General features: G+C 25.9%; 5 protein-coding genes across 7 annotated transcripts; 2 read left to right on the top strand and 3 right to left on the bottom strand.

Moving 5' to 3' along the window:
• Window positions 1-595: 595 nt before the first annotated feature.
• Window positions 596-10749, bottom strand: LOC112596386. 2 transcript variants are annotated; one of them, XR_003114767.1, is made up of 3 exons: window positions 10678-10749; window positions 2759-2941; window positions 596-828 (listed from the first exon to the last, which is right to left on the bottom strand). XR_003114767.1 is itself a non-coding variant. In XM_025342044.1 (3 exons), exons 1-3 carry the CDS (start codon window positions 3940-3942, stop codon window positions 816-818), a joined length of 345 nt encoding a protein of 114 aa, XP_025197829.1. In that variant the 5' UTR covers window positions 3943-4001; the 3' UTR covers window positions 596-815. The 2 variants fall into 2 exon arrangements, 1 of the variants encoding a protein (XP_025197829.1); XM_025342044.1 differs by lacking the exon at window positions 10678-10749 and adding an exon at window positions 3794-4001.
• Window positions 9951-12530, top strand: LOC112596398. Its single transcript, XM_025342059.1, has 3 exons — window positions 9951-10341; window positions 10682-10796; window positions 12259-12530. The coding sequence occupies exons 1-3, from the start codon at window positions 10256-10258 to the stop codon at window positions 12385-12387; spliced, it is 330 nt and encodes a 109-aa protein (XP_025197844.1). The 5' UTR covers window positions 9951-10255; the 3' UTR covers window positions 12388-12530.
• A 3378-nt stretch (window positions 12531-15908) lies between these two features.
• Window positions 15909-19233, bottom strand: LOC112594611 (dolichyl-diphosphooligosaccharide--protein glycosyltransferase subunit 4). The gene is made up of 3 exons (XM_025339500.1): window positions 18971-19233; window positions 18072-18190; window positions 15909-16127 (listed from the first exon to the last, which is right to left on the bottom strand). Exon 2 carries the CDS (start codon window positions 18187-18189, stop codon window positions 18082-18084), a length of 108 nt encoding a protein of 35 aa, XP_025195285.1. The 5' UTR covers window position 18190; window positions 18971-19233; the 3' UTR covers window positions 15909-16127; window positions 18072-18081.
• A 275-nt stretch (window positions 19234-19508) lies between these two features.
• On the top strand, window positions 19509-22613 carry LOC112596420 (ribonucleases P/MRP protein subunit POP1). Its single transcript, XM_025342089.1, has 6 exons — window positions 19509-19632; window positions 19935-20056; window positions 20118-20354; window positions 20423-21167; window positions 21242-21487; window positions 21553-22613. Exons 1-6 carry the CDS (start codon window positions 19509-19511, stop codon window positions 22545-22547), a joined length of 2469 nt encoding a protein of 822 aa, XP_025197874.1. The 3' UTR covers window positions 22548-22613.
• A 1909-nt stretch (window positions 22614-24522) lies between these two features.
• On the bottom strand, window positions 24523-27857 carry LOC112598956 (SH3 domain-binding glutamic acid-rich protein homolog). Of its 2 annotated transcripts, XM_025345635.1 has the most exons (6): window positions 27184-27802; window positions 26924-27109; window positions 26276-26380; window positions 25972-26021; window positions 25561-25648; window positions 24523-24733 (listed from the first exon to the last, which is right to left on the bottom strand). In XM_025345635.1, the coding sequence occupies exons 1-6, from the start codon at window positions 27226-27228 to the stop codon at window positions 24608-24610; spliced, it is 600 nt and encodes a 199-aa protein (XP_025201420.1). In that variant the 5' UTR covers window positions 27229-27802; the 3' UTR covers window positions 24523-24607. The 2 variants fall into 2 exon arrangements, with proteins under 2 accessions (XP_025201420.1, XP_025201429.1); XM_025345644.1 differs by lacking the exon at window positions 26276-26380 and having other exon boundaries at window positions 27184-27857.
• Between the last annotated feature and the right edge of the window lie 108 nt (window positions 27858-27965).

A 27965-nucleotide genomic window follows, 5' to 3' on the forward strand; every position in this document is an offset into this window, starting at 1 on the left:
CCAATTGACTGTACCCCTAGTTACGTACCTCTTAAACTCATTATATATTTTAAACTTGCATCCATTGGGTACAGGGTTGGATTCAGCTCTTATTTAAGGAGAAGAAAATAATATTTTTTTAATGACCTATCAATTATACTATTTTGTAATTTATTGAAAATATACCTAACCGTTATATTTAAACAATTAATTGAAAAAATTATAAACAGATAATCATAATACACATAGATAATTATTATTTTTAAAACATTTATTTAATTTTAATTACATATAATTATCATTAATAATATATCAGTATCATCAGTTATTACAATAATAATTTAAAATTTCTTTTTTCTTTGCATTTTTATTAATAAAATCATTTATATTTAATATATTTACGTATATAACGTATATTCTAAATTCTTTATACAATAAAGCCTATAATTCTGTCAATTTTTTTGCCCATTTGAGATCTTAACCATGTTTTAAGTCTATAAATTAAAAACAAAAAGCAATAATATCAAATGCTTAACTATATATAACTTAAAACTATTTACCTATTCCCAAATTATCAAGCTCCAAACTTAATTTCACAATCTTTATCTCCCTAGTATTTACATAACTGCCTTATCCCGTTTTAAATTTTATCACACCTACTTTTATTCTCATTTCCTTTTACTCTAGTTGTATGACTTTCCAGTTCCCACTCTGTATAGTCTATAACTACCTCGTAATCTGTGAAATTTCTCATTTCATCTTCAACAAGCTCAAAATAACGTCACAAATACTTACTTATTGTCCTTTTTTAAATTTTTCAACATTCTCTTCAATAATTAAATCATTTTCCTAGCAAAAAAAAAAATTATATTCTTAACATCTTTATTTTTATTATAAACAATATAAATCTAATGACTACATTATTATTAAATGTTTATTTTAAACATCATTTATATTTTCGAATCGATATTTTAGTCATATTAATTTAAGTTCAATATTTTAACTGTCAAAATTTATTATAAAATAATAATTAAAAAAAAAATTAATTTATATCGTGCAGGCCATTTAAAAATTAAAAAAATTAATATTTTCATTTAAGGATTATTTTTTCTTTGAATTTACACCTTTGATTCATTAGCATAAAAAAAATAATAATATATATATATATATTGTTAATTTAAACTTTCTAGAATATAAGAAATATTTGAAGACTACATTATTGAACATAATGATTTTGATTGTTGAAAAACAATTATTAAATTCAAGTATACAATTCTAAGCAAGAGTTATTCTAAACGAATAATACAATACGTATGTAATAAATATTTGATATTTTATTCTAGTTATATAAAAATTATCAAACCTGAGGAAAAAACTACGTTCTATCGAAGTAGAAGATACTTATTAACAATAAATAGTATATTGTTGAATAAATTTTTTCACGACATTCATCCAATGCTTGTAATATTACTAATAATTAATAAAATGTATATGTTTAATATAAATAATAATAAATAATATCTGAGTGTATAATATTAATATTATTTATTGTATCTATATCTATAATAATAATGATATCTAACTATATGTAATTACATCATTTAAATAAAATAACCAGTTCTAGATAGATTAGTAACACATTTTATAACGGAAAAATTCCACTTGCAATATATGATAATTATTATTGATAACGGTCGTTGGTTAATTGAACATTATCATATGTTAACAGTATAAAATATTAAATAGATGTATTAAAAAAAAGTGTTAAAGAATCGCCTTGTAAACCTCCCTATATAAATTTTCTCCTGGTTATATATAGATAAATTTAAATAGAATTTGTTATAAAACTAGTTTTAGCGAATAAAAAATCATAGTTTATTTATGATTGTAATTTTTTAATTTTAAGTATTATTTTATTATGCAACTTTTCATAGTTTTGATATCGCCAACCGTTAATTATTATTACATGTATAATTTTGAAACTTAAATGAAAATATTACTAACTAATTACTAATACTTATTAATTATTATTTATTAATAATTAAAATATTTATTATTTCCATATTAAACACTCTCCAATAAACATTCATACGTGCTCTCTATTCACTATTATAACGACTCGTGGTAAAAAAAATAAAGCTCAGGTTGATTTACAAATAAACTTTGAATAAAACGAAAATTTGAAAAATTAATACCGTGGAAATGTCTTATAATTAGCTGAAAATATATATGTATGTATATATTGTTAAAATAGGTTATCGGGTAAAACGAAAATAAGTCTACAACTAGTATTGTTAAACTTTTGGTCGCCCTAAAGATTCTTTGGACTGCCTTAGGCATGTCTATTGTTAGATTGTATTTTTCGTTTGTACATTAAATTTTTAAATGATTGATTAAAACTTTTAAACACATATAATATACTGTATAAATATCACCTATTGATTTATGTTAGTCAGTTTTTTTAAATTTTTAATAGTTATATATTTTTATCTAGAAATAATAAAATACAATTTCTGGTTCCCCGATATACAGGATCATTAAAATTATATTTTATTATATGATTTTAATTTATGTTTTGCCATAATCCACAGGTTAAAGACACATAAAACAATTAATAATAATATCATATATACACGATGACACAGTGAGCAAACATGGACAATATTTACGGTTGAGTAGGTTTTGTGACCGTTTTATGTGATAATAGTTAGTAGGTGGAGGAAAAACGACTTTTTTTTTAATATTTAGCATCTAATATAATTGTAATACGTGTACTTACCTACGTTTTTGGAGGAAGTCAAATGGAAGGGGGTCGTTGGTATATGTGTTGAAACAAGTGTTGTGTGCTGGTAATTGGTGAAACGGTAGTGATAGGAAATTTTTTAACGCACTGCACTCATACTTTAATTGTTGTACAGCACAGACCACGGCAGCAGCAACGACACGACAACAAACTTCTATCCTGCAGAAACAACAGAATCTTAAACGTAAGTTGTTAATTTTATTGAGTTTATGATATTCTCGACGACCTGATCCCTTGAGCCAAGAGGACAAGTTTGTCTAAATTATAATACAATCAATTTGTTCGTTCGGCTCGAGTCATGAGGATCGTCAATAACGACTTTGTATACTCAAATATTATTATTTATACAATATTATGTATTATACCATTTATTAAGATTTCAAAATAAAATACATATTTTATTTTTAATATTTTTTAATAGTGTACTTTGATTTATAATATTATTATTATTTTATACTTGTACTGTGTACTATATTTTCAATAATTTAAATGAATATATTTTTTTAGTATTTGATAACATATAATGACAAATCTAATTTTTAAATTACCTTCCATTTTGTAAAAATGATTTTAATCAAATTTTAGATTTTCCATTATTATTATTTATTACATTATGACTTTATAAACATTAAGTTACCAAATGTATTGTTTCAAATTTTTGACAAAGCTTAACATCCAACGCACATTTACAAAAAGTGCAGTTTAATTTTGTGTGTATAGCTGTCGGCTAAAGATAATGGGAAATGTACTAACATTTAAAATCATCACAGGTCTTCTTTAGAGCACGTGACTTTTTATTTAAAGATGAAAAATTTAAATATTGATACATTATATTATAATCGTATGAAACGAATAAACTCGGTGAACACGTTGACACTGTATAGGTAATATATAGCTCAAAGTGTACTCACCGATTTTTTTCATAAACACGTACGTGTGATAATTAAGTATTTAATACTGTACATATAACATATAAGTTAATAATGATCATAATGAAAAAATAAATTATACCTACGACAAAAAGTTCGGTCATCAGTAAAATCTGCGTTTCCTTTTCCGCTCGACTGCACCACGCGGTTATTATCATCGTATCGCAATACTATTATATAGTGTAATAGGTATATACAATTTACAATACTATTAAAAAGGTGCACATACATACAGTGTAATGCAATTACAGTTTAGTACGTTAGATATGATCGATATAAATAATATCAAATTCGATACTTAAATCCAATTTTTTATCTTCCGCGGATCAATACAACGAATACCCTTCTCGTCTCGACCTCCCGGGTGGCTGGATAAACGAATAACAAATTACCGTAAATTAAAGTATAAATATCTCGTGGCTATATATTATTGTGTATCCCGTTTATAGAGCAGTCAACAGATGTATATGATAATATACTATATGCTGTAATAAATACGCCACGTCATTATATATTTTGCGGGAACAAGTGTCACACACTTTTGGTCTGGCTGCACTTATCGGCACACTGCTATGTACCTTTTTAATATAACTTATCATGGGAAAAACTCGATATCGTAATAAAACGTTTCACGGTATATGGATATCGTTGTGCACAATCGTCGAAAGCGCATTTACAATCGTTGTTTTTGACAACATGTTTGTCATTGTTTTTCTTATCAAACAGTTGCCCCCCTATGTATTATAGGTGCACTGCAATACATAATATATATATTATATACACTAGGTGTATCCTAAGTGTATATGTGTATATTATGTACAGGCCACAGCTTTAAATTTTTATTTAATAGATGTAATAATAAAACGTCTGTGAGGAAACGAATGTTTGATAATAATGCAAATGCATATGTTTATATAATTATGTACTATTTATTATCGATATACGCTCGATATCGCTTATCAAAAGATTACGAAGGCAAAGACATACGGTTGCAAGACCCAAACATCGTGATATATAGAATTATAATATTATTATATTATACGATATTTTAACAATACAGATGTTTTTTTTATAAATATTCCTATATAAGTACAAAATGACATTCGAAATTTGGTCGTTTAACAGATTATCGAATTTGTAATTTATTGTCATTTTGACAAAGATAATCGGAACAAAATGTGAATTGCACATAAATTGTGCAGGTGGTATACCAACATGTGTATAAAATATATTATAGAATATGTATACATTTACTCTCGTAAATACACGTATAATATAATAATATATTATTATAAAACAACTACGAATTTATGTTTGAACAGTCAAGAAAAAAAATTAATTTTTAATGGCTATTCAGAAAGTTAACAAAAACACATAAGTACCAAACTTTAATTATCTTTTAAAATAATAAAAGATTTGACGTCATGAAAGTCCTAACTGTAAAATTATTCCTGGTGACAATCATATGTCATAATACCTAATTAACAGTTATTAATGTATACTTATGCTGGAAACTGAAATTGAATAGGTACATCATGTTAAAATTAATTTATATAAAACAGATTTTCTTTATACAGATTAGTTATCTCTCACGTTTTAGTCCAATATTCTTAACATATACTGTTTTATCATAACTAGCTGGAGTCAAAACACCAAGATATAAGTAATATATAATCTACCCCTCCCCCAACTCAAGATCAATTATAGTACCTTTTTATATAATAAAATTTTTACTAATCGATTTTTTTGTGATAATACGATATAATATAATATTAGAATATTGAAGATTAAAAGTAGGTACCTAATATTTAGGAGCAATTGTACAAAACATGGATTTGGGTACTGAAATAAGGTACAACATAATACGTCAATACGATGAGTTACATTAAAACGAATATTATTAATTATTTAAATTAAATATTCACTTTGCAGTGTAGTTTATAACAGGGGCGTCATTTGGAGTATTGCAGGGTATGCTTATGCATACCTAAAATTAGTAAAAATTAGCAATATGCAATTTGGCCTGACTATAACTTTTCTGCGCCGGACAAAAATCATTCTTTTTTTTTTATATATAATTAGTCTCAACTCTCAAGCATCGGCAGGGCTAGATTAACGTATAGGCAGTATAAGTAATAACCTAGACCGCTACATTTTAAAGGGCGCAAAGCAGAATCTGACTCCCAGTTCTATTTTTTATTAAAAATGTTTTATTTCTTTTTTTCTTTTTCTTTTTTTTTGACGGATTTTGTATTAAATTTTATTGAAAATTTACTAAATATGCCCAATGGTTTTAATATATTTTTTTTTATTTGAATTGAAATACGTAGATAATAATATTGGTTTACTTTTATCTATTTCCATTTATTGCATATTTATGTTTTGTGAGTTAACAACACGATTTAAAATCGTTTATTTCCAAATGTATTAGCCGGCATTGTCGATGGTAAGTTATAAATCATAATAATGATAATAATGATCTAACAAGACAACATTATTATTATAGTATGTTTCCAGAATAGTGTATAAAATTATTATTTATAAATAATTTAGATATATTCTATGCCATAACGGCTGTAACCCACATTCCAGTATTGTTTAATTACCTAACACTCGAGTTATTAGACATTTGCAGTGATGTAGCCAAAAAGTTAGAATAATTTTCGTGTTTTACATTTCTTATAAATTTATAGTAAATAATTATTAATATTTTTATACATTTTTAGTTTTTAATTTAGGTTTGATTCGGATGTTGAAAATGACTGAATTTTCACAAACGAATGCAACCATTTTGTAACCCCTTTTATCAAAGAAGATAGAATTTAAGAATAGTGAAAATTACTCAGTGCTACATATGTTTGGTTAAAAATTTCAGAATTTGTTTTATTTTCTATAATATCTAAAATATAAATAATTAAATAATGTAGGTATTAACTTGGTATTATTAGATAGGTATATGTACAATATTGATATCATATTATATCATTATATTAATAAAAAATTTGTTTTGTAATACCTAACTATAGCACATAATAAAATTGGCCAGCTGAAATTTTTTTGGCCTGCCCTGTTGTTAGAATATCTTTCAAAAAGTCGAAATGACGTTCCTAGTTTATAGTGTATTATAAATACAGACGTAGTTATCATAATTTAACTCTACCTATGCAATTAATTGCAAATTTCAAAAATTTAAATCCCAAAGTAACGATTTTCTTAGGGAAAACGTATGTATGGGAGTTACCCGTTTCCGCCAAAAATGAAAAAGGTGCGATTCCCGTTTCTGCCAAAAAAAACTTTGGAAACTAATAGTTTTAATTTTCAAACAATTTATGTTGTGGTAAGTTTAAAATATAGTAATGTAATATAACATGGAGGTATAATAGTAATAACATTTATAAGTAATTGCAAAGATCATAGGTACAACAATAAATAGATACCTACAGCGATAATCATCGATAATTTTTAATAATCGTCATTCGTCGATAACGGAAGGAAGCATAAACTGTATCATAGTTTATTTATAATTAGTACACAATAATTTCCTGAAAAATGTTAAATTCGTATATTTCGATTCAGTATCTCTTCTGTTTATCAAACAGTTGATAACATTCTTAAAACGGACTTTGTTGTAAGCAAAAGAGGTAAAAAATATTTATTTTTGATGGTTTTAAATATGTTTTGAGTTATATATCAAAAACAAAAATTACTCGGTGAAGATGTTTCGTGAAATTGTGCGGCCAATATTTTGGAAAAAAAGAAAATGTAATACTTGAAACGAAAGATACATTTGTATATGGTTCCCAAATAATAATTGGCGGAAACGTCTTTTCATAAAAATAAATTTTGGCGGAAACGGGAATCATACATTTTTCATTTTGGTGAAAAAGACCTACATATGCATAAATCAGGGAACCAGTTTTTTGGCAAAAACAGGCCATGCCCGTACGTATACTAACTACTTATTCATATTACAGGTACCTACTTATGTGCGACATTTTTTATGGATACCTATGTATGTCATAAACGTGAATCAATAAGTAAACACAAAACCACATGTTATAGTGTTCATTTTTATTTACAGTATTGTAATATTATGAGAATTGTGTGTCTGTGTTCTACAAGGCTATAAAGTTTTATCTACTTGGGACAATTTATAAAACTTCAGATTATAAACATTTAAAATTTTAATACGCAAAAATAATATCAAAAACAATGTCAGTCTGCGGGCTTGTGAAGACAGTAACATTTCTAGATACCTGGTTGGCTGATTGGTCCAATTAAGTTGGGAAAACTAACCACTAAAATATTTTCTAAAAACACATCTAATGCAGCTGGAGAACTAAAAACAAATAAAAACGCATCGTAAACATCATCATCATATATTATGGAACCACAGACCAACGATGAAGCTCATATATTATTTAAATATTATTATGTATCGACCGCTATTTATACAGAACCATTATAACTATGAAAACATTATAATTATAAAATACACAGAAAAACATAACTACTATATAATAAATGTAATACATGAACACACGAACGCGTATCTATCATAATTTATATTTATAAATGATAATGTTATAAAATTTAGTGCAATGACTAATGTTAACAGCTGCATGTGTCAATTGGTGTGTACTGTATATTGTGTAGTTATGTAATATAGTTATAACTTATAATATTATGAAATATAATATACTACTACAAATCACAAAATTTTGATTTTGAGTTTATAACTTATAAATTATAAATGATTTAATACCTGAATACTAACATAGATTAAATAAACAAAAATTAAAATAAATATAAAACTACATAAACATACTATATTTAATCTGTAGTAACCCCAATTATATAACTATACAATTATATAACACTATAACAGTATAACACAAATCTTAATAATAGCTAGTACATAATATAAAGTGCTAATTGAAATACATTTTTCTAAAAAACCATAGTGAAACGTTTTAAAAATATTATCTTAGAAAACATAAAAAGTAAAAACCTTTCAAACTAACTAATTTTTAAATAATAAATAATAATAATTTAAAATACAAAGTTTATACTGTATATTATAATAATTATTATTATTATAATTGTTTTAAAATTTGACGTAGGTAGATATAATACGTATAGCTAAAATTCATATTTTGTGAGGTCGTGTCTCTAGCGCCTCTTTTAAATTTCAAGTTGAAACCCATATCAATAGTTTGTACCTGTTTATAAGTTGTAATAAATCGAAAATAACTCAAAAACTGTTGAGGTATACCTAAACAAGTACCTATATACGATTATTTTAGGTTTCAATTAGAAATTTAAAAGTGGGGATACAGGCACATAGATCTTATTTTATGTTATGTTAACCTGCAAAATAATGTAGAATTGTAATTTATTTATTTTTAAATGAATATAATATATTACCTGAATAATATTTACATTTTTAAAAAAATATCAACTTCTATGATTTAACAAAATAATTAAATTTAATAACAATATGAAGGGTGGACATACGCAAAGTAGAAATGTTTATAATTAATATATGTATTTATAATATATATGCTCTCTGATGTAAATATTCCAAAACACACTGTGTTAAAAATTTTCTAGTTCGTAATATTATAGATATTATTCCAAGCTCTATATAAGCCCCTTGAAATATTTTTTTATTATACTTAATAATTTTCCAAAAACTACAAATAACATTTTTGTAATAACAAAGTTTTTTTTTTTAAATATATAACTTTATTTTTGAATATTACAATCTATACAGGTGTACAATAAGTAATAATTATAACAGGAATAAGAATGAGAACTACGAATGAATAATAACATGGTAGGAAAGTACAAAATGTTCTAACAACAAAAATCCAAATCAAACTGCATGTATATTTGTTCAAGTTGTATGAACCAAATTTATACATAATTCGACATTTTGAAACTTTGAAATACTGATAAGGTTATTCAAAATATGTATACAATTTTAAATAAAAATTATGTCAATTTTTTTATATAATTTTTTTTTTCAATATATTTATCAATTTAAATATATTTGTTATGTATAATAGAGGTGCGCATTATTATATATAAATATGAAATTATTAATTTTGCTGCACTATCTGCAAGAGGCATACACCAATAATTATGTATGATATAATAATAATTCGATTTATTTATTAGTATTTGAGACTATTCAAAAAATGAATTATAATAGAATAATAATTTATACACACATAGTAAAATTATACGCGCCGGGTAGTACTACCCGAAAACTACGACCAACGCTCCAGTCTGCAGGTGATATACCTATGTATGTATCATTACACATAGAAATTATACAACATGACTACCTACTATAATAAAATGTGCAGGGCACCCTCACGACACGGGCATCCTTGTATATATATGCCCTCCTTGGCAACTAACTATATATGTTGCCTAAACAAATCGCCGATTATACATGGCATTTTATAGAACACATTCGTTACGTTCAAACGCACGTTATTATATTTTTTAGCGCTCAACAGATATTATTATTATTATGTCGGAAAAAGATATTGCCAGACAAGTATTGCGTGGTTATATAGACAGGGAAATCGACTTAGAAAATCAATTAAAAGATATTATGTGAGTATACAAACCATATACCTACGTATAGCATAAAAATATATTATTTTATAACTGTTTATATTTTTTAAGTTTCGTATTTCTTATGTCGTGGACGTTCAATTTAGAAACGAAAAGAGACTTCTATTTTCATTGTAATTTTTCACTATCTTTACATGTATACTCGATAATTAAATATATCATCTTTAAATTATTTAAGGAATTTAAATAGCTTAAACATTTCATTGAATTAATACAATTTGTAGAATAAATCATCTAGGTATACTTGTAATGCCTATTTTCGTAAATCATATCGTGTCCATGATATTACATTAAAACAATATAAATTTTACTTACGCAGATTGAGCAGGCGCAAGACGACAGCAGTGGTAGAAGAAGACTTTTTTAAAATCCGACGGCAGCAAATGGAAAAACAAAAGAAAATCGCAAAAAAAAGGAATGAAACATTTTTAAAAGTGAGTAAGAGTATAGCATATATCAACTCGTTATATTTTCGTTTATTTTATATATGTAGACACTCCAATTGTTTTAAACATTAATCATTTATACAGATACCCAAGTTCAATAATATCTAACAGGTTTTAATATCACATTTTAATTATTACTTACAAACCATACTATTAGAATGCCATTGAATTAAAATACAAATGTATTAATTAGTTGATATATCAAACTATATGGACATAAATTATAATTATAATTACACCTCCAACGTCGTACTAAAAATTACCTTAAAACGGATAAAATTAAATTAAACATTTGTTCTCAAATCTAAGAAGCTTATAAAATCACATAAAATACAACATAATTTTTATTTTGAAGTGCCTGCCTAAATGAAATTTTCAGTTTATTCTTTCTGAGAGAATGACAATTCAATATTAGTTTATAAAATAGATATGTTATAATATAATTTAGATTGAATTCATTAATTACACCTTTGCATGATATTTTAGTCAAATTGATTTGATTTTATTACTTAGAAATTACAATCTTATATTATTATTATAATAATATAGTTAAAGTACTCATTCATTTTTTTTTCATTTACTTTATTAATTCATATACCTAGTTTACAAGTATAATGAAAAAAAACTTAGTCAATGCAAAAGTAATTAATGTATCTCTTTACTATGTAAAAAGTTCCTGATGGAATTGTTTTCTATTACTATGATAATTAAAAATAAATAAAAAATTATTAAAAAAGAGGGTGAGGGACTAGTGAAAGCGAACAGAGAATAGTAATCCCACTACTCTCTAGGCCTTGCGTATAACCTGCAGGTGATTCATCAGACGTGCTCACCCCATTTTTTTCTTTAGTAATGAATATTTTTAATTTTTAAACTTTTTAACAATAATTACTATTTTTCAAATCAATTATACATTTTATATTTGCAAGTAATTTCTTTAAAAATATTAATATACTTAATTTAAAATTCAAATAGTTTTTCAGTTAAGATATTTATAATAAGGAATAAGGATAATAGTCCTTAAAAATGATTTAACAAAAATATAAAATCGGTATGACATTTGATCTAATATTTATTAAACTTAGACCAATTTTTTCTAAATTTAAAATTTTGATAGATTAATATTAATTATTAAAATTTGCAAATCCTCACAACCTCTATATCTTCCAAACCTATTATCACGGACCTATTATTCTTAGTAGTTTAGTAGATATAAAAAGTTAAATAACTCAAAAACTGCTTGTTCGAATTTTGTTGTTGGTGTTTCATCATTTTCAGAAAAATTAAACTATATTATGCTTTATTGAAGAAAAAATTGGTAAGCCGTGAACACGATTGATAAATCAGTATACCCTGTATGCTTCTTCCTAATATTACAGAATTAATAACGAACTAATTATCGATTTTATGAGTTATGACCTAAAATTTTAAGATAAATTTTTTTATTTAGGATCTCGAACACACTACTGCAAAATTGAGAGCATCTCTAGCTTGCGATGATATCATCGACAAAAAGTTAGACAATGAACGTAAAAAGTTTACAGATTACATCAGACAGACACGTGAAAAGTCTGTTTAATACTTATATTATGTATGTATATAGATACACGTACCATTCAGGAAGCTGTTTTTGACATGTATAGGGTATTGTGATATTTTATCAACAAATCAATTTTTTATAGTCTGAATTTAATAATATATAATTCTTTCTCAAATTAAATGTAAATGCGTAGGTACATTGTATATATTTTATTATTGTAATAAAAAACCTTTTAAAGAAATAATACCAACAAATCATTATATGCAACTACGCCATATAAAAAAAAAAAATGTAATCGATTAAAAGTTTATTTTGTTAATATTGATTTATTATTCTTTAAAGTTATGTTTCTATGTATGTACTGTGTAAATGTGTAATATGTTTTCAATTTAACCTACAATTTTATAGTTTAAATAAACCACGATTTATTTATTATATAATGATGTCAGTTGAATTGCGAAAGTTCTCAATTCTATAAAACGTAAATTTTTTATCTTAGTTATACTCACTTATAATAAATTAGTAAAAATAGACGCTTAGAACGCTAAGAGTATGCAATAAAAAATAACCTAACTTCGTCCCACATAAAAAATAAATAAATAGATCCATCTTCCATGGGCCCGTAACTGGGTGATCAATTAAAATGCGATAGGAGAAATGTTTGCTAAAATCACGTTTGCGTATTCTTGTACCTGTATAACATTTTCAAAAACTGTTAACACTAAATGGTTACAATATTTTACCTTAACTCCATCGACAACTACCAAAAAGATATAATAATATCGAGGCTTTTTTTTTTACATGTCGGTGATTATAAAATTGTTTGACCTTTTTGTTTAGATGCATCGCTAGACTAAAATAAACAAAACCCAATTTACGTGTTAGACGTTGGCGTACTGTTGGCTTATTCTATACAATATATTCAGTCTTAAAGGTCATGTTTTAATAAATGTCATATTACTTCGTAGAACCTTCGAGTTTAAATTATTCAGCAAAAATATTGTTTAGATTAAAAGAAAAATATATTATATATGTTGAGTATGAGAGATCAGCTTACACGCATTTTTTAAATTTTTTAAGGGGTTTTAAATAGGCAATTGTAATAATAATTGCATTTAGGTAATTCAAATCTACATAAATAGATATGTAGTGTTCATAAGTACAATCATTGATTTTATAATATATAATCAGGGCCGGCGGAAGACAGGGGCGGCCTGGGCGACAATTTTTTTTCTAAATACCTATGGGCGGCATTTTAGCTAAAACTTTCGCAATTTTATAATTGTATTAATATTATTAGTATATTTATATCTATGTGTTATGTAAAGACTACCTTATACTTTAATTTTATGTTTATGACGAAAATATTATGACTATGAAAATAAATGTTTTTAGATAAACCAATATTATTGCATAATTTTTATCGTATGATTATTTAATTTTTTTTATTTATTTAGTTTTAATAGGGCGGCATTTATAATTTAGCCCAGGGCGGCAAAATAGCTCGCGCCGGCTCTGTATAATATAATGTATAAATCTAAATGTACAATCTAAAAATATTATGTCAGTACCGTCAGGAGAACCTACTACAAGTTAGTGTTTAAAGTTTAAACATAGGTATTTATAACAAAACTATTCATAGGTAAGTTCCACATAGGTACCTAAATAAAAATGTTGCACAAATCACGAGATGTATAAGTATAAACTATAAAATAATACCTTTATGTAATTATGTCAAATATTAAATTATTTTATCAGTTGTATGGTTGTATCTCTTCTTATGGCTAGGTACTAAAACAATTTTTATCATAACATAATATAATATATTATTGATTATTACACAATTTATAAAAATAAACGTAAAATATTGAAGAGGTGTAACTTATTCAAGTAGGAAAATAAGATTATAATACACATAGTAATATCACAGAATAATCTGGAATATCTGTGTATCCATTCATTTATCAAAAATGTAAATTTATTTTTGTCTAGTCATACTGATTTGCTAATGCTTAGGTACATACATTTTTAATGGTCAGCAAAATTTTTGAGATAATAATCTCGCTAGATAAATAGAATAATAGGAAATATCTTTTTACACTGATATTTCACCAGGTATTACAAATCTGTACCTACCCCATAAGAATCCGTGTTTAACTCAAAAAAACGTCCTTTTCGGTTATTCTGTGGTAATAGTATGTGAGTGCCGGTCACTCGATAAAAATGACTTGGTAGGCATTTTATGCATAAGTGATCAAATTTTCCGTCTTTGGGGCTTATTATAAAAAAATAAAAACTTGTGGTTATTATATAATAGTTAAAGTCCTACATCATAAGTCATAATAATATTGTGATACAGTGGACTAACTACGGGTACAAATGTCAAATAGTAACATAACCTAACTGAAATCTGATTATAAGATAATTAAATAAATTGTTAAATATAAATCTTCATTAGATATTTCGATATCTTATAACTCACAAACTAAGTTTAATATATTATGTAAGTACCTAGGTTTCACTAAAGTTCTCAATTAAAATATTCTCACAGATAACCAAGATTTTGATTTTATAGCTGTTGCTATAATATTACAGCATAGGGAGTAGGGACCTAAAATAAGATACGCCTAAGCTATAAATGTATCCAAAATTAGTGAACAATGAACAATTTATCGGTTCATTATTCATTAAAATTGTATACATATAAACATATTATATGAGTAGGTATACTGTATAACAGTGAAGGCAAATCCGTGGAACGCATACTCAAGATGGTACGCCAAAAAAATAATAATCATATATTTTATTTTTAACAATAAATCAGAAAACAATATTGTGAATACTTATTCATTGCTTTTGAAGTCTTTAAACTATAGGTTCATTAAAAACGTAAATAAAATTCTAGAAATAAAACGACACGATGGCCAAGTTTAAATTCTATAAATGTTTTCTTATTTATACATATATTTCACGATTTATTTAATGGCATGCTGGAAAAAATATTGAATTATTTTTGGTATATAACATTAAAAAAACTTGCCATCCCTGTTGGATAATATACAGATGAATAATTGAGACTATGCATTATTTTATTGTTAAATTAGACATATGTCTTAAATTACCAAGGTACATTATTAATTTAAGAATATACAATAACATTTTTCTTAACCTGAGATTTAAACAAAATGATTAACCCAAATACTAGAAGTTTTACACAAAGACAGAAAGCGTATGCCTTTATTAATTATGATTTATCAGTACATGGAATTATACAAACAGTTAAATTGTAATTTTAATTTCAATACAATTGATTAATCAAATTACATAACTTAATGAAGTATAAATATTTAATAATTTAATTTAAGCAAATAGTGTACATAATGTATTTTTGATAATAATACTCTAATAAATTATATTAAATTTAATGTATGGAAACAATTAAAATAAAAAAAATAAAAAAACAAATTGTTATTCATTTGTATGAAATAATTTTTGTGTTGATAAATTGATAAACATATCACTTAGATGCAGGGCCATTCAAATTACTGTATAGAAAAAAAATTCAATAATTTGAATGACCCTACATATACTTTTTTAATTTAAACTTATTTTCTGTAAACATTGAATTGGTGGATGTAGTTTGAAATATTCAAAATCCAACATTGAAATATAAATTGAGTATTATTTCATTTAACTTTAAGTATGGAATGATATCCAACTTGTAGTTAAACATCTTGCTATTTATTGCAGGTCGCCGGAATGTAATTCATATTGATATTCTGTAAAAATGTAAAAATTATATATTTTTAAATATTATAATTTGTCTAAAATTATTTCATATTCTAAGCTAATCTATTATTTAAAATTAAAATCACTAATAAATACAATGTTGTTTAACATTAATCATTTTAAAATTCTCTGGGAAATTATTAATCAGTATATCATTGTTATATTATTTATTTTATTAAAAAAAAGATTACCATGTTTAAAATATATAAAATAGTACAAATTCCTGATTCTTCACTCATTTTACACTGAATTTCATAATTATTTATTGTGTATAAAATAAAAAACCATATTTTAAACATCTAAGAAACCTTGAGGAATTACATCAATTATCATCAGCAATATTAATCAAATCTTCACTATTTTGATTATTTTTATATTCTGTAATCATTAAATTTTTATCTCAACTAGATTTTATTACATGTGTTGAAGAAACTGGTTGTATCAATTCATTAATAGTATCATCATTTACTTCATTATAAGAACATTCAATTCCAACTTCTTTAAAACATTTAGCAATCACCTGAGGCTGTATGCTATTCAACGCTGCAGTTATATGACGTAATGCATCTAATATGTTACACTGTTCAATGTTTGATTTTTTTTAAACATTTAAATAGTGCTCTTGATAAAATTGTTTCAAAACATTTATCACACCTAAATTCATAGGTCGATGTTTTTTTGTTATGTAAAACGGGAAAAATAATAATTTCACATTTTTCAACACAATATCTCTTTGAATAGTTGAACAAATGTCTACAATAAGTAAAATTTTACGATTTTTTTTTTTTATCATACTTTCATATAATTTTTTGACCCAAATGCAGAAAAGTTTATTATTTGTCAACTTGGTATTTTTAACAAAATACTCACACAGAAAAGATTTGTTATTAATAAAACATCTAGATTTTAATGGTTTTCCAATTACAAGAGGATTCAATTTTTTTTTCCATCAGAATTAGCACAAATAAGTACATGAAGATGTTCTTTATTAAGTTTACCTTTATAACATATTTTATTGTGTGTATTTTTTTTAAAACCAAGTAATTTATTAAATATTAGTTTAAAACATAACTCAAATTCAGTAACATTAAAAATATCTTTTGAAGCATACTTTTCTGTAAATGTAGGTAAAAGGTTCAAAAACCAAGAACGTACATCCTTATTATTTATCGATTTAAATTTTCTAGAGAATTTTCTACTATCTTGACAATAACAAATTAGATTCCGTTTTTTAAATTGATCCAACCATCCGTTTGTTGCTTTAAAATCGGTGATACTTAAAGAAATGGCTATTTTTAAGGCTTCACGTTGAATAATAGAGCCATTAACAGGTGCAGAATTAGCATGCTTTTCGTTATCCACTTAATCAGAATTTGTTCAAGGGAAAAATATTTTCCATGTTTTATTTTCTTTCACTTATTCGATCCTTCAATAGCACATTTTTCTATTTCTTTTCTTTTGACAATAATTGTTCATAGGTTTGAGTGTGCTATATTTAGAGAATCTGCTAACTTTGTTTTTTCTAAAGAAGGATTAGAATCATATTTTTGCAAAATTGATAATTTTTCGGTGATACTAAGCGCCTTACATATTATTTTTAAACTCATTATGTCATAATACTTTCTCAAACAAAAGACAACAAATATAGATTATATACTAACTCACAGATCATATAAAAACAAGTACTTGGAGAACACATGTATGATTCAAAATACATAAGATAACATTATCATGAAAGTACAAATAAGGTTTTAAGATTTAATATAAAAATTATAATAAAATGTACGTTTTATGAGGGATCATAGTATTATAATAAACAGAATTAAATTAAACTATATACTGAAATACAATTATGTATAAACTTGCAACCTAAAATAAAAAACTAAAAAATAATAAGGATAATAAATTTTAACATAATTAAGTAATACACTTACGATGAAAAAATTATTTTGAAGGGAAATTTGCTGTGACATAATGGTAAAGAACAACTAGAAGAAATAAGCCAACACCCAATACATTGGCAAATACAGCTAATTGAACGTCTGTAATCATTCTAAAAATTAAAAATATAAAATCATTATAATACATACAATACATTTTTCATAACACTTATTTTGATATCTAATTTAAATTTATAATTATAAGATTTACAATAAAAAGTATGAGTAATTTAAAAAAATGTCCTTAAAAAATAGAGAAATTAGATCATTTGTAAAAAATTATTAAATCCATCAAATATTAATTTTAATTAGTAGAGAATACTATTAACACATGAGTTCATATCCAAAAAACTAAATATTATCAAATTATAATATATATACATATTTTCTTAAATAAATAATTCCATCATCAATTAAAAATACAGTTTATTTAACACTTACTAAAGTTATCATTAAGTAGTATTTTCATTCTAAAAATATAAACCTATGTTTTAAAAAGTAAGTTAATAATCAACTCATTAATTGTTTTTTATGTATAATTAATATTTGTTGGTAAGTACTAAACAATAATACTATTACTAAAGTAAACTATATGTAATATCTAATACAATAATTTAACATCATAAACCAAAATCAATCTCTCACATAATCCTTCAACTTTAAAGATTAAAGAAACAGAAATACCAGTAATGACGAAAAATTATTATTAATCTCTACACTTCCTAACTGGCTGATCGTACCTGGATCAATATAATATGATTCACCCACAACAAATGCTATAATAACAATTTTTATTCGTCGGAGTTACATTTTAATAACAAAAACATGCTAAAAGTTCATAGTTACTAGTTATCATTAAGCGAAATAATTATAAATCGGACGATATTACTTACATCAGACTGCGGTGTGTCTCGTACTTAAACGCAACACCGAGATGATCGAAAATTTACAAATAAATTTTCGGCAGAAATCTTTTAGAAGTCAGCACAAACTTCAAGTCGTAATGCGGCGTGTGCCCACTACTCATTCAGTGTTTGAACGCCTCGCCGCCACGGTAATGGTAATCGCCAATTGGTATTTGATATCCACATAGAATTTTATTAGGAATATTACAATATAATGTTGTCGTGTTAACTTACAGTTGCCTGTAAATAAAACGTAAAGAATGATGACGGAGCCGGATTTGATAAGATAACCGCTCAGTCATGGAGTAAAAATTGCAGACGAGTAAGTGCTTATCGTTATAGATAACAGCCGTGGTGATTATCACCACTTTTTCCTTATCAATTATATTAAGTATTAACGACCATGTGCGCCGTGCTTACTTGAGCAGTTGAGCGTTGAGCCGACAATTTTTTTAAAACATGTTATTTAGTGTGTAATGTATTTTAAATTTATCATAAAATTTTACTTAAAATAGCATATTAAGCTATGGATCATCTGCATAAGATAATGGATAACACTCCTGGTCATGTGAGACCAGGGAATCAACTCGACGCAGATTCATTTTTATCCGCTCGCAATCAAGAAATACAAGCTTTGCTTAAAGAAATACGTAAGTCGTTATATATATGTATATTAGGTATACAATTTAAAATTTAAATCACTGCTAATAGCCTATAATTTAAACATAATTTAGGACTATTAATCTCTAAGTTATATACTATTATATTAAAAAAAAACACGTATTGGTCAAAACTAAGTGAACTTTAAAAATATTTTAATACTAATTTATACTAGGTACATTTATTTTTATTCTAAATCTTTATTTGTTTTAATTTCATATTAAATATTACTTACACATTAGTCATAATTTTTTATTTATTGTTTGTACTAAATATATCAAATTATTTTTAGAAACTCCAAAAAAATGCAATAAAATGATATTTCAACGTCTTCCAAAAAAAATGCGCCGTCGAGTCATGAGCACAACTGTAAAACGAATGCCTAAAGATTTACGAGCTGCTCATAAAAAATCTGTACTAACAAATATAAAAAAAATTTATATTGTATTAAATATTTTGTTAAAATATTATTTAGATTGAAAAGCAAATCAATAAACATGTGAGGCGTAGAAAAGATTATAGACGCAAACCCAAAAGTCGCCGATTAGACTATTTGCGACGTCAGAAAAATGGAAAATGGCTAGAAACTCATGTTTGGTTTGCAAAACGATTTCATATTGTACTTAAGGATGGATATAAATTACCTAAAAGTTCGCATGATAAAACTTATAGAGCATGTTACAGAGCAATAGGAAATCACTGTTTAGCACAGGTAAAATATTATTATAAAACTCATTTACCATTTTTACTGTATTCATATTTATTATTTTATTAATTTAGGATGTATCTTACATTAGTTGTATTGAACTAAAAGGACCCTATGACCAATTAATAAAAGGTTTAATGCACCATGTTAATCAGGATTGTGGACGTACATTTAAAGCTAAGTGTTATGAACAAGGAACCAGAGAAGGATCAATTTTCATGTACAAAAATGGCACTTATCCTTATGAAGCTATTGGTAGAGTGACATTTCTTTGGGATACTTTTGTTCAAAACAAAATAAGAGCTGTTTGGATTTGGGCAGAACCTTCAATTTATGCTCAATTAGCAAAAGAATTGCAAACTACATTTAATTTAAAGCAAAATGATTCTGATATTCTTCTAGAGTCTGGACCTCCAGTTCTAAAAAAGCCTAAACTTATAAAAATTATAAAAAATTCAAAAAATAGTACTATTCCTGCAATACAGACTCCTTCTTTTGTGAATAATAATATAAAAATGACTTTATTAAAAGGTTCTTTGAATAGACTAAGACTAACAGGACCATTGTCAAATAGTGTTTTGAGTCGTATATTATATCCTGCTGTTTTGGTTAATTCAAATAATATTGATAAAAACTGGTGGTCATCTCACTTAAAAGATCTAAATAGCTCTACTAATATTCAAACAAAACTTTGGGAATCTTTAAGCGGGGCTGATAGACCAGAATCATATCCATCAAATTGTGTGATTGGATTTCACACAATTGATCCAAGGCTGGTGTTTCCAATGAAGAGAACAAAAGCTTTACCTATTTCAAAAGGTTTTTTAAATATTTATAAGTTTACTTATAAAATAAATAAATAGTTTAATTAGTTAAGAATGTTTGATTTTTAGATTTTTTACTAACAGAAGACTATTCATTTCAACTTCCCATGACAGCAAGTGTTTCTAAAATTTGGGATTCAAAGGTTCGAGATTGGTCAACACAGAATAAGATGCCCAATTGTGAAATTAATATGTTACGTAGTAATTGTGTTATTAAAGGCAATGACAAAATTGCATTAGATGAACACTCAATGTCTATTATACCAATACTTTTAATTCAACGACCTGGGCAGTGTCATCCAATTACTAGACCAGGTTATTTAATTAAAATTAATTCATTTAATAAGTAAATTATTTAATCAAAAACATAATTGTCTTAGGTTATGGTAGTGGTTGGGATATTGTCTTACCAGCTGGATGGGGTATGCCATTTTGGTTAGGCCTCATTATGAATGGATGTCAACCTGGAGGACTACGAGAAACTACAACCATGATACTAGAACGATGTTTACCTAGATCAGATGAACCGGATACTGATGCTGGAAACCTGAGAGCTATTTTAAAAAAAGAAGAAGCTATGAAAAAACATTTTAGGCTTCCTCCACAAATGCGAGTTAATTACATTAAATTAGGTTTTCAGACTCCATTTCATTGTCCTTGGGACATTCTCTGTAATGAATGGATGTTAAACTCTAAGAATAAATTTGTATTGCGTAATGTTAAGTTATTAGCTCAACTACAAAATTTAACTTTAAATTTAAAAGAAAAAGTTAATTTAGAAAATTTAAAGTCTGAATGTACTGACTTACAAACATGTTTAGTACCCATTAGACTTGAATTATTGCAGAAAGGCATTCTGAAGCCTAATTCGCATGTATGTTTACCAACTCTTGATGATTTAAATAACATTGGGGATAAATCTAACTTATGTCCTTTAGAAAAAATTCACAAAGATTTGAATGCTTTCAAGCGAAAAGTTTATCGTTTGGAACACAAAAAACTTTTGAGATCCCTGAGACGTAAACGTGTGTTAGAAAAGAAAAATAGAAACATTCTATGTAAACGATTTAAACTCAAGGTATCTCCAACTTCACAAATAGTCAAGGAATATTTAAATCAAATGAAAAAGTTATGGATTCCCGAAGAACAAACACCCTTAAAACACAGTTGTAGTCGTATAATTTTAGGTTTCTCATGCAATAGTCATTTTAGTTTTACTAAATCTAAATATGTTGGTATTGGTTACATGCCTGGCCCTGCATTAATGGAATTGTTCAACCTTTGGTCAGAATCTAAAACAAATTTACCATATGTTCTGGTTCGAAATCCCAGTACTAATAATTACCGGTATGCTCTTCTAAGTATAACAATTTGACATATAAAATATCACAGATTTTTTATAATTGTATTATTAGTTATTATTTTTAAATAAAATATTTAAATCAGTTTAAAATGTTTAAATACATGTATAATAAATATATGATTAATTTTGTTTTATCATTCTATCATCTAAAATATTTTAATTGTTTCAATCACAGATATATTATATTAATATGTATTAATATATATCTTTGGTTTCAATAATACTACATCCACATTTTGATAGTACCTAGCTGGCTGATTGGGCGTGGGATCAAGAATTTACTGAATAACAGATGTATTTCATACGACTCGTACAGAATACAAAGTACAGATGGATAATCGTGAGAGAGGCGACAGACTAGTATTGTAAGACAAAACATCGATGTTCCTTTTTAGCATGAAAAGAAAATTTACCTCTTGTTTAGGCTTTAGTTGTATTGGCTTTATTATAAAATGAAAAACATATTTTGTCGACTTCAATGGAAAACATACCAAGTGTTGTTTCAAAAGCTCAAACATGGAGGTCAGTAGAAAAGTATCTGAAGTATTTGTGATTTAGTTTCCAAACCGAGTTGATTATTTTTTATCAAATATATTTTACAGAATTTGATCAGTAAATAATACACTAATATTTTATGTATAAAAAATGTTTTCTTATTTTATAACAAATTAATAAGTGATAAATGACTTGTATAAGAGATATAACATAATTCATTATAAAAGGCTTAATATGCTTCACTTAGCAGTTTTTTTAATTATTGAATCACAATGATGCTACACTTGTGTTCTCTGTCTTACAAACATATTTGTTTTAAGTAAAACCGATATTATGTTGTCATTTTTAATTTTAGAGCAAATTGACCTATTATTAAACAACAATATCTGTTATCTCTCATCAGTTTGTTAAGATACCTATTTTAAATTTTAAACTAATTATGAGAATTTTTATACTTGGGTATCATACATGCTCATAATTTGCATAAAAGTTAAAACTCAAAATACTGTTTTTTTTTATCTTTATATTGTATGTTTGTAAGATGGATACAATACTTAAACAATAACTAATAAATGAAAACAATTAAACAATTTAACTGTTTTCCTAACATATGTTGTACAAGTAACTTATCTTTTTGAAAACAGTGAACACATTTTACTGAAATTTTACTATTATTTAAAAAGCAAAAACAATTTAAATTAGTAAGCTCAAAACTTTAAATATTAAACGAGGTGAATAAACATTTAAAATCTATATAAACAGAAATACTTACAATGCAACATGCAACAACATAATTGTTAAAAATAATTGTTACAAAAAATTATATTAATAATAATGATTTATTACTATAACATTATAATTTTTAAATAATATGTTATATAATAAGACAGTCAAATGCTGGTTAATTGTATTAAGCATCCATCAATAGTCTCAATAATAAATAAATTTTATTATGTACAATATGCCCAAATGGTTTACAAGGTATACAATTTAAAGTCAACTATTATTCATAGAAGGGTTTTAAGCAATTCAAATTAAATCTGAACTGACAATATTAGATTATTGCCTCCATCAATTAAATATATTATTATTCATACAACCTTTTTAACATTGAACAAAACATTATTAGTATAAAAAAAACATTTCTTAAAATGTATTTGTATAAATAAATAAATATAATAAAATAAAATGTATAATATGAAGCACAATAATGTATTTATTCACTAAACATCAATTGACATTTAAAAATTGTTCTTAAGATGAATAAATGAATTAGAACCAATAATTACATATATAAATAAAATGTGGTTATGGATAAAAATGACATCATAAATATTTTAAGCATCGAATACTTGTTTAAGGAATTATAGTGGTATTGAACATAAATAATAATAATAAAAATAAGCCTAATACTTGAATTTTCAAACTAAAAAAATATAGTAACTTTTGTTAAAGAAAGATAAATAAATAAATTAAATTAAATTAAATCAAAAACTTGTTAGAGTAAAGGCAGCAAATCAAAAATTATCGTAATTTTGTACATTTTTGTTTATTAAATGTTGAGTAACTAAAAAATCTCACTCTTCAATTTCTTCTTCGGTTTCTGATAACAAATCTTTTTTAGTTTCTGGGATATCCAATAATACATTTGTTTCATCTGGAAGTGGGACGGAATTTGGACCTGTTGTTTCTTTCAATTTGTTCTAAAATGCAAACAAAATATAACGTTGTAATATTAGACAAAAAAATAGCATACATTTTTATAACTCAGAAAATAAAGAATGCAATGTTAATTAAATAAAAAATATATTCATGCAATTATAATATAAAACATTACAAATATTTTGACCTATAAGTACTTAGCCAAAGTAAATATAATTTACAGCAACAGACAAAGTATAACAAATAATTAATTAATACTAGTATTGTAATAAACATTACATTTATGAGTTATTCATAAATTATCAACTTATTGTAATTCAAACTTAATTTAAAAATTTTGAAAACATTTATTTCAATAAAATTAATTTTGAAAAACCTACTTAACAAACTCTTAACTCTTCCAATTAGCTAACACTAAAAAAACTATTAATCTATTGTTTTACAAAGGATAGGTACAATTAGGATCTATTTTTGGAGGAGGCTATAAATAGTAAAAGCTACATTTATAGGAGAAAACTAGTTTCTTATTAACCATTTACAAATATTCAAAAAGAATATACCATCACAATATTCTTGATTTAAATCATGTTACAACCCCATTTCCTTCAACTGGTTGTAAATCAATTTTAGTTTATGTATTAATCAACACACATATTAAATGTTAATTTCATTAGAAAAAAATAATTGTGTTAATAAGTGCAAATACTATTGCATAATTATTAATTATTGTGTGCTAATATTAACAATATCAATTATTGTAGTGAAACATTAAAAAATAATGTTAAAAAAATCCACAGATCATCCAATTAATAGGATAAATTTGTTAAAATGGTATTATAAATGATTATTTTGAAAAATTGCTTGTCACCTGTGTGTCAAGCGATTCATTATCACTATCTTCGTCATCAGAAGTCAAAGGTTCTTGTTGTTCTTCATTTACATTTTCTTTTACAGTTCTAAAGATGGTATTAATTTAAATTTAAAATTATTTATTTAATCAGTACACAATTTAATTTCTAGTTTTCTATAAATTTAATTTTTTTTTTAAATAACTAACTGAAAAGTAGATATTAATTTCTAGTATAATATTATTTTTTGATAATATTAAAAATTGTAATTATAATGCATTCAATAGAAACTTAATAATAAAAAAGAGGTAATTGTAATGTGGAGTAAAGGGACTATTATGTACTATTTAAAATTAAATTTTTTTTTTAAATATTTAAATCAATAAGTATGTATCTAACTTAAAATAAAATTAAAATGTTTAAGAATTTACCCATCATTTGAATCATTGACTTCATTAGTACTTTCATTTTTAACATTTTCCTGAAAATATAGATATTATGAAATTAGTAAAACATAAATTTAACACTCGCCTATCGTAGCCGTATATTAAGAGCATGACTAGTCATGCATCCAAAACAACATCCTTCACTGCCTCACCCACCATAATAGGAGGTAGATGAGTTTAAAAAACCAATCAGAAGTCGACTGCATGTTATAGGACACAAATTTGGCTGTTGCCCAGTCATGCTTTTAACATGCGGTAAGTATAAGTATATCAATATTTAATTATTTACCACAGTAGTTGAGCCATTTAATTCTTTAGGAGGACTTTTAGTAGAAATATCAAAAAATTTATCCAACTCATCCAATTCATTAGCCGTATCAAAATCATCATAGTCCTGTATAACATATCATTGCTTATTTAATACAAAACTAATATTTATTAAAATAAAATATCCGAAAAATTAAAAAAGTAATAAAAGATTTATTTCATTATCTTATCAAATGATAAGTTTAAAGAACAAATTTATATGTAAATATATTCATAATAAGCTAGGTCGTATAAAATGTAATTTCATTTCATTTTCAACCAATGGTTAATTTCTAAAATAAATATTAGAAACATAATAAATAATAATGAACCAAGTTCTAAAAATTTAGAACATGACAAGGCAGAAAAGTATTTCAGAATATAACATTCATTATTTCCTAATATGGTAAATAAAGATTTCTCCTCCAGAATTTATTACTATCTAATATTTAGTAAACAAATCAACCAGCAAATACTTTCATACATCATAAAGCTACAAATTTTAATATTGTTATCCGTGTCAGTCTGATATCGAGTAGAAATAACCATTTAAATATTGTGATATTTCAATTTTACAACTAACTTTGGGTGCGTTTATTTGGCATGATACACACAAAAAAAATCAACTAACCCCGCAGTAAACATCGTCGTTAAATATCTGGGGTGGTAGAGCATTTTTTGAACCATCCTTGGTCTTGCTGTTGTTCTGCATGTACGCCTTCTCGTCCTCTTTCCCTGGTTCGGTGATGTCTATCAAATCGTACGATATACTTTTGCTGTCCAATATCATGGTGACCCTCTGTTGGCGTTTCTTCACCTGCAACAGCATAAGGTGTGAAAGACCAAAACGTACAAAAAGACATCGGCGGAACGTCCGCGCACGCGACTTACCTCCTTGTTACCCGATATGCCGGACATGTACACTTTCACCACCATTTTCGGACGATCTATTATTGTATTTCGTATTGTGCTCGGAGACAGTGTGGGCGGCTATAAAAATTGCAAGGTGGCGAAACAGGAATATCGCGGACTGCGGTCGTTTATTCAGTACTGCAGAATCGAGTGAGGCAAAAGGCAGAACGTCGTCACTTGACTGTCGGTCGAGAGCTCGGGACGTCTTGGTTTTTCTTAATCAGAAATTCAAAGCGCGTTATCAACAATCGGTGATAGTACGCGGTCGGAGAATGGATTCCGCAACAGTGGTACTGAACTGAACTGACGCGTCTGCGTACCGCCGTCGGACTGCGGTTTTATAGAACGGTTGGCACAGAATTGATAATAAGTAATAACAAAATAATACGTCGTGGTCTGTTGACTGTTACTCCGTTTGAGTCTGTTGAACAGACTCTGTTCTCTGTTCCCGGTGTGTCTTGTGGTAATAACTAATAATCCGGTATTGACTATTATTGTGGTGATTGTAGTCCATGCGACCGTGCTACGAATCACTACTATAATAATAATATTGTCGTACACTAAATTGTGTATTTTTTGTATTAACTATTTAATTGGTCCTCCCGTTCTGCCATCTGATCCAATGTATATATTTGTCCTAAGGCCAACTATTGTTAAATTATTCACCGTCGCCGGTCGGTCTGTCGACGCAATAAGCCGACAATGCGGCTCTATAGGTAGCTGCAATTATTATTTATTACAATTTATTGTGTCTGCAGTAC

This window comes from Melanaphis sacchari, unplaced genomic scaffold (assembly GCF_002803265.2).
Source record: "Melanaphis sacchari strain LSU unplaced genomic scaffold, SCAv2.0 Contig0_pilon_pilon, whole genome shotgun sequence".
NCBI lineage: Eukaryota > Metazoa > Arthropoda > Insecta > Hemiptera > Aphididae > Melanaphis > Melanaphis sacchari.

Excerpts from the sequence above, each read along its gene's own strand:
- LOC112596386 (XM_025342044.1), bottom strand. The coding sequence starts at position 3,942 with ATGTATGTGCACCTTTTTAATAGTATTGTAAATTGTATATACCTATTA. Across the intron at positions 2,942-3,793 it reads GACCGAACTTTTTGTCGTAG|GATAGAAGTTTGTTGTCGTG; the intron begins GTATAATTTATT and ends TTGTTTCTGCAG.
- LOC112596398 (XM_025342059.1), top strand. The coding sequence starts at position 10,256 with ATGTCGGAAAAAGATATTGCCAGACAAGTATTGCGTGGTTATATAGAC. Across the intron at positions 10,342-10,681 it reads AATCAATTAAAAGATATTAT|ATTGAGCAGGCGCAAGACGA; the intron begins GTGAGTATACAA and ends TTACTTACGCAG. Across the intron at positions 10,797-12,258 it reads GGAATGAAACATTTTTAAAA|GATCTCGAACACACTACTGC; the intron begins GTGAGTAAGAGT and ends TTTTTTATTTAG.
- LOC112594611 (XM_025339500.1), bottom strand. The coding sequence starts at position 18,189 with ATGATTACAGACGTTCAATTAGCTGTATTTGCCAATGTATTGGGTGTT.
- LOC112596420 (XM_025342089.1), top strand. The coding sequence starts at position 19,509 with ATGGATCATCTGCATAAGATAATGGATAACACTCCTGGTCATGTGAGA. Across the intron at positions 20,057-20,117 it reads GAGCTGCTCATAAAAAATCT|ATTGAAAAGCAAATCAATAA; the intron begins GTACTAACAAAT and ends AATATTATTTAG. Across the intron at positions 21,488-21,552 it reads TCATCCAATTACTAGACCAG|GTTATGGTAGTGGTTGGGAT; the intron begins GTTATTTAATTA and ends TAATTGTCTTAG.
- LOC112598956 (XM_025345635.1), bottom strand. The coding sequence starts at position 27,228 with ATGGTGGTGAAAGTGTACATGTCCGGCATATCGGGTAACAAGGAG. Across the intron at positions 26,022-26,275 it reads TAAATGGCTCAACTACTGTG|GAAAATGTTAAAAATGAAAG; the intron begins GTAAATAATTAA and ends CTATATTTTCAG. Across the intron at positions 24,734-25,560 it reads ATGAATCGCTTGACACACAG|AACAAATTGAAAGAAACAAC; the intron begins GTGACAAGCAAT and ends TTTGCATTTTAG.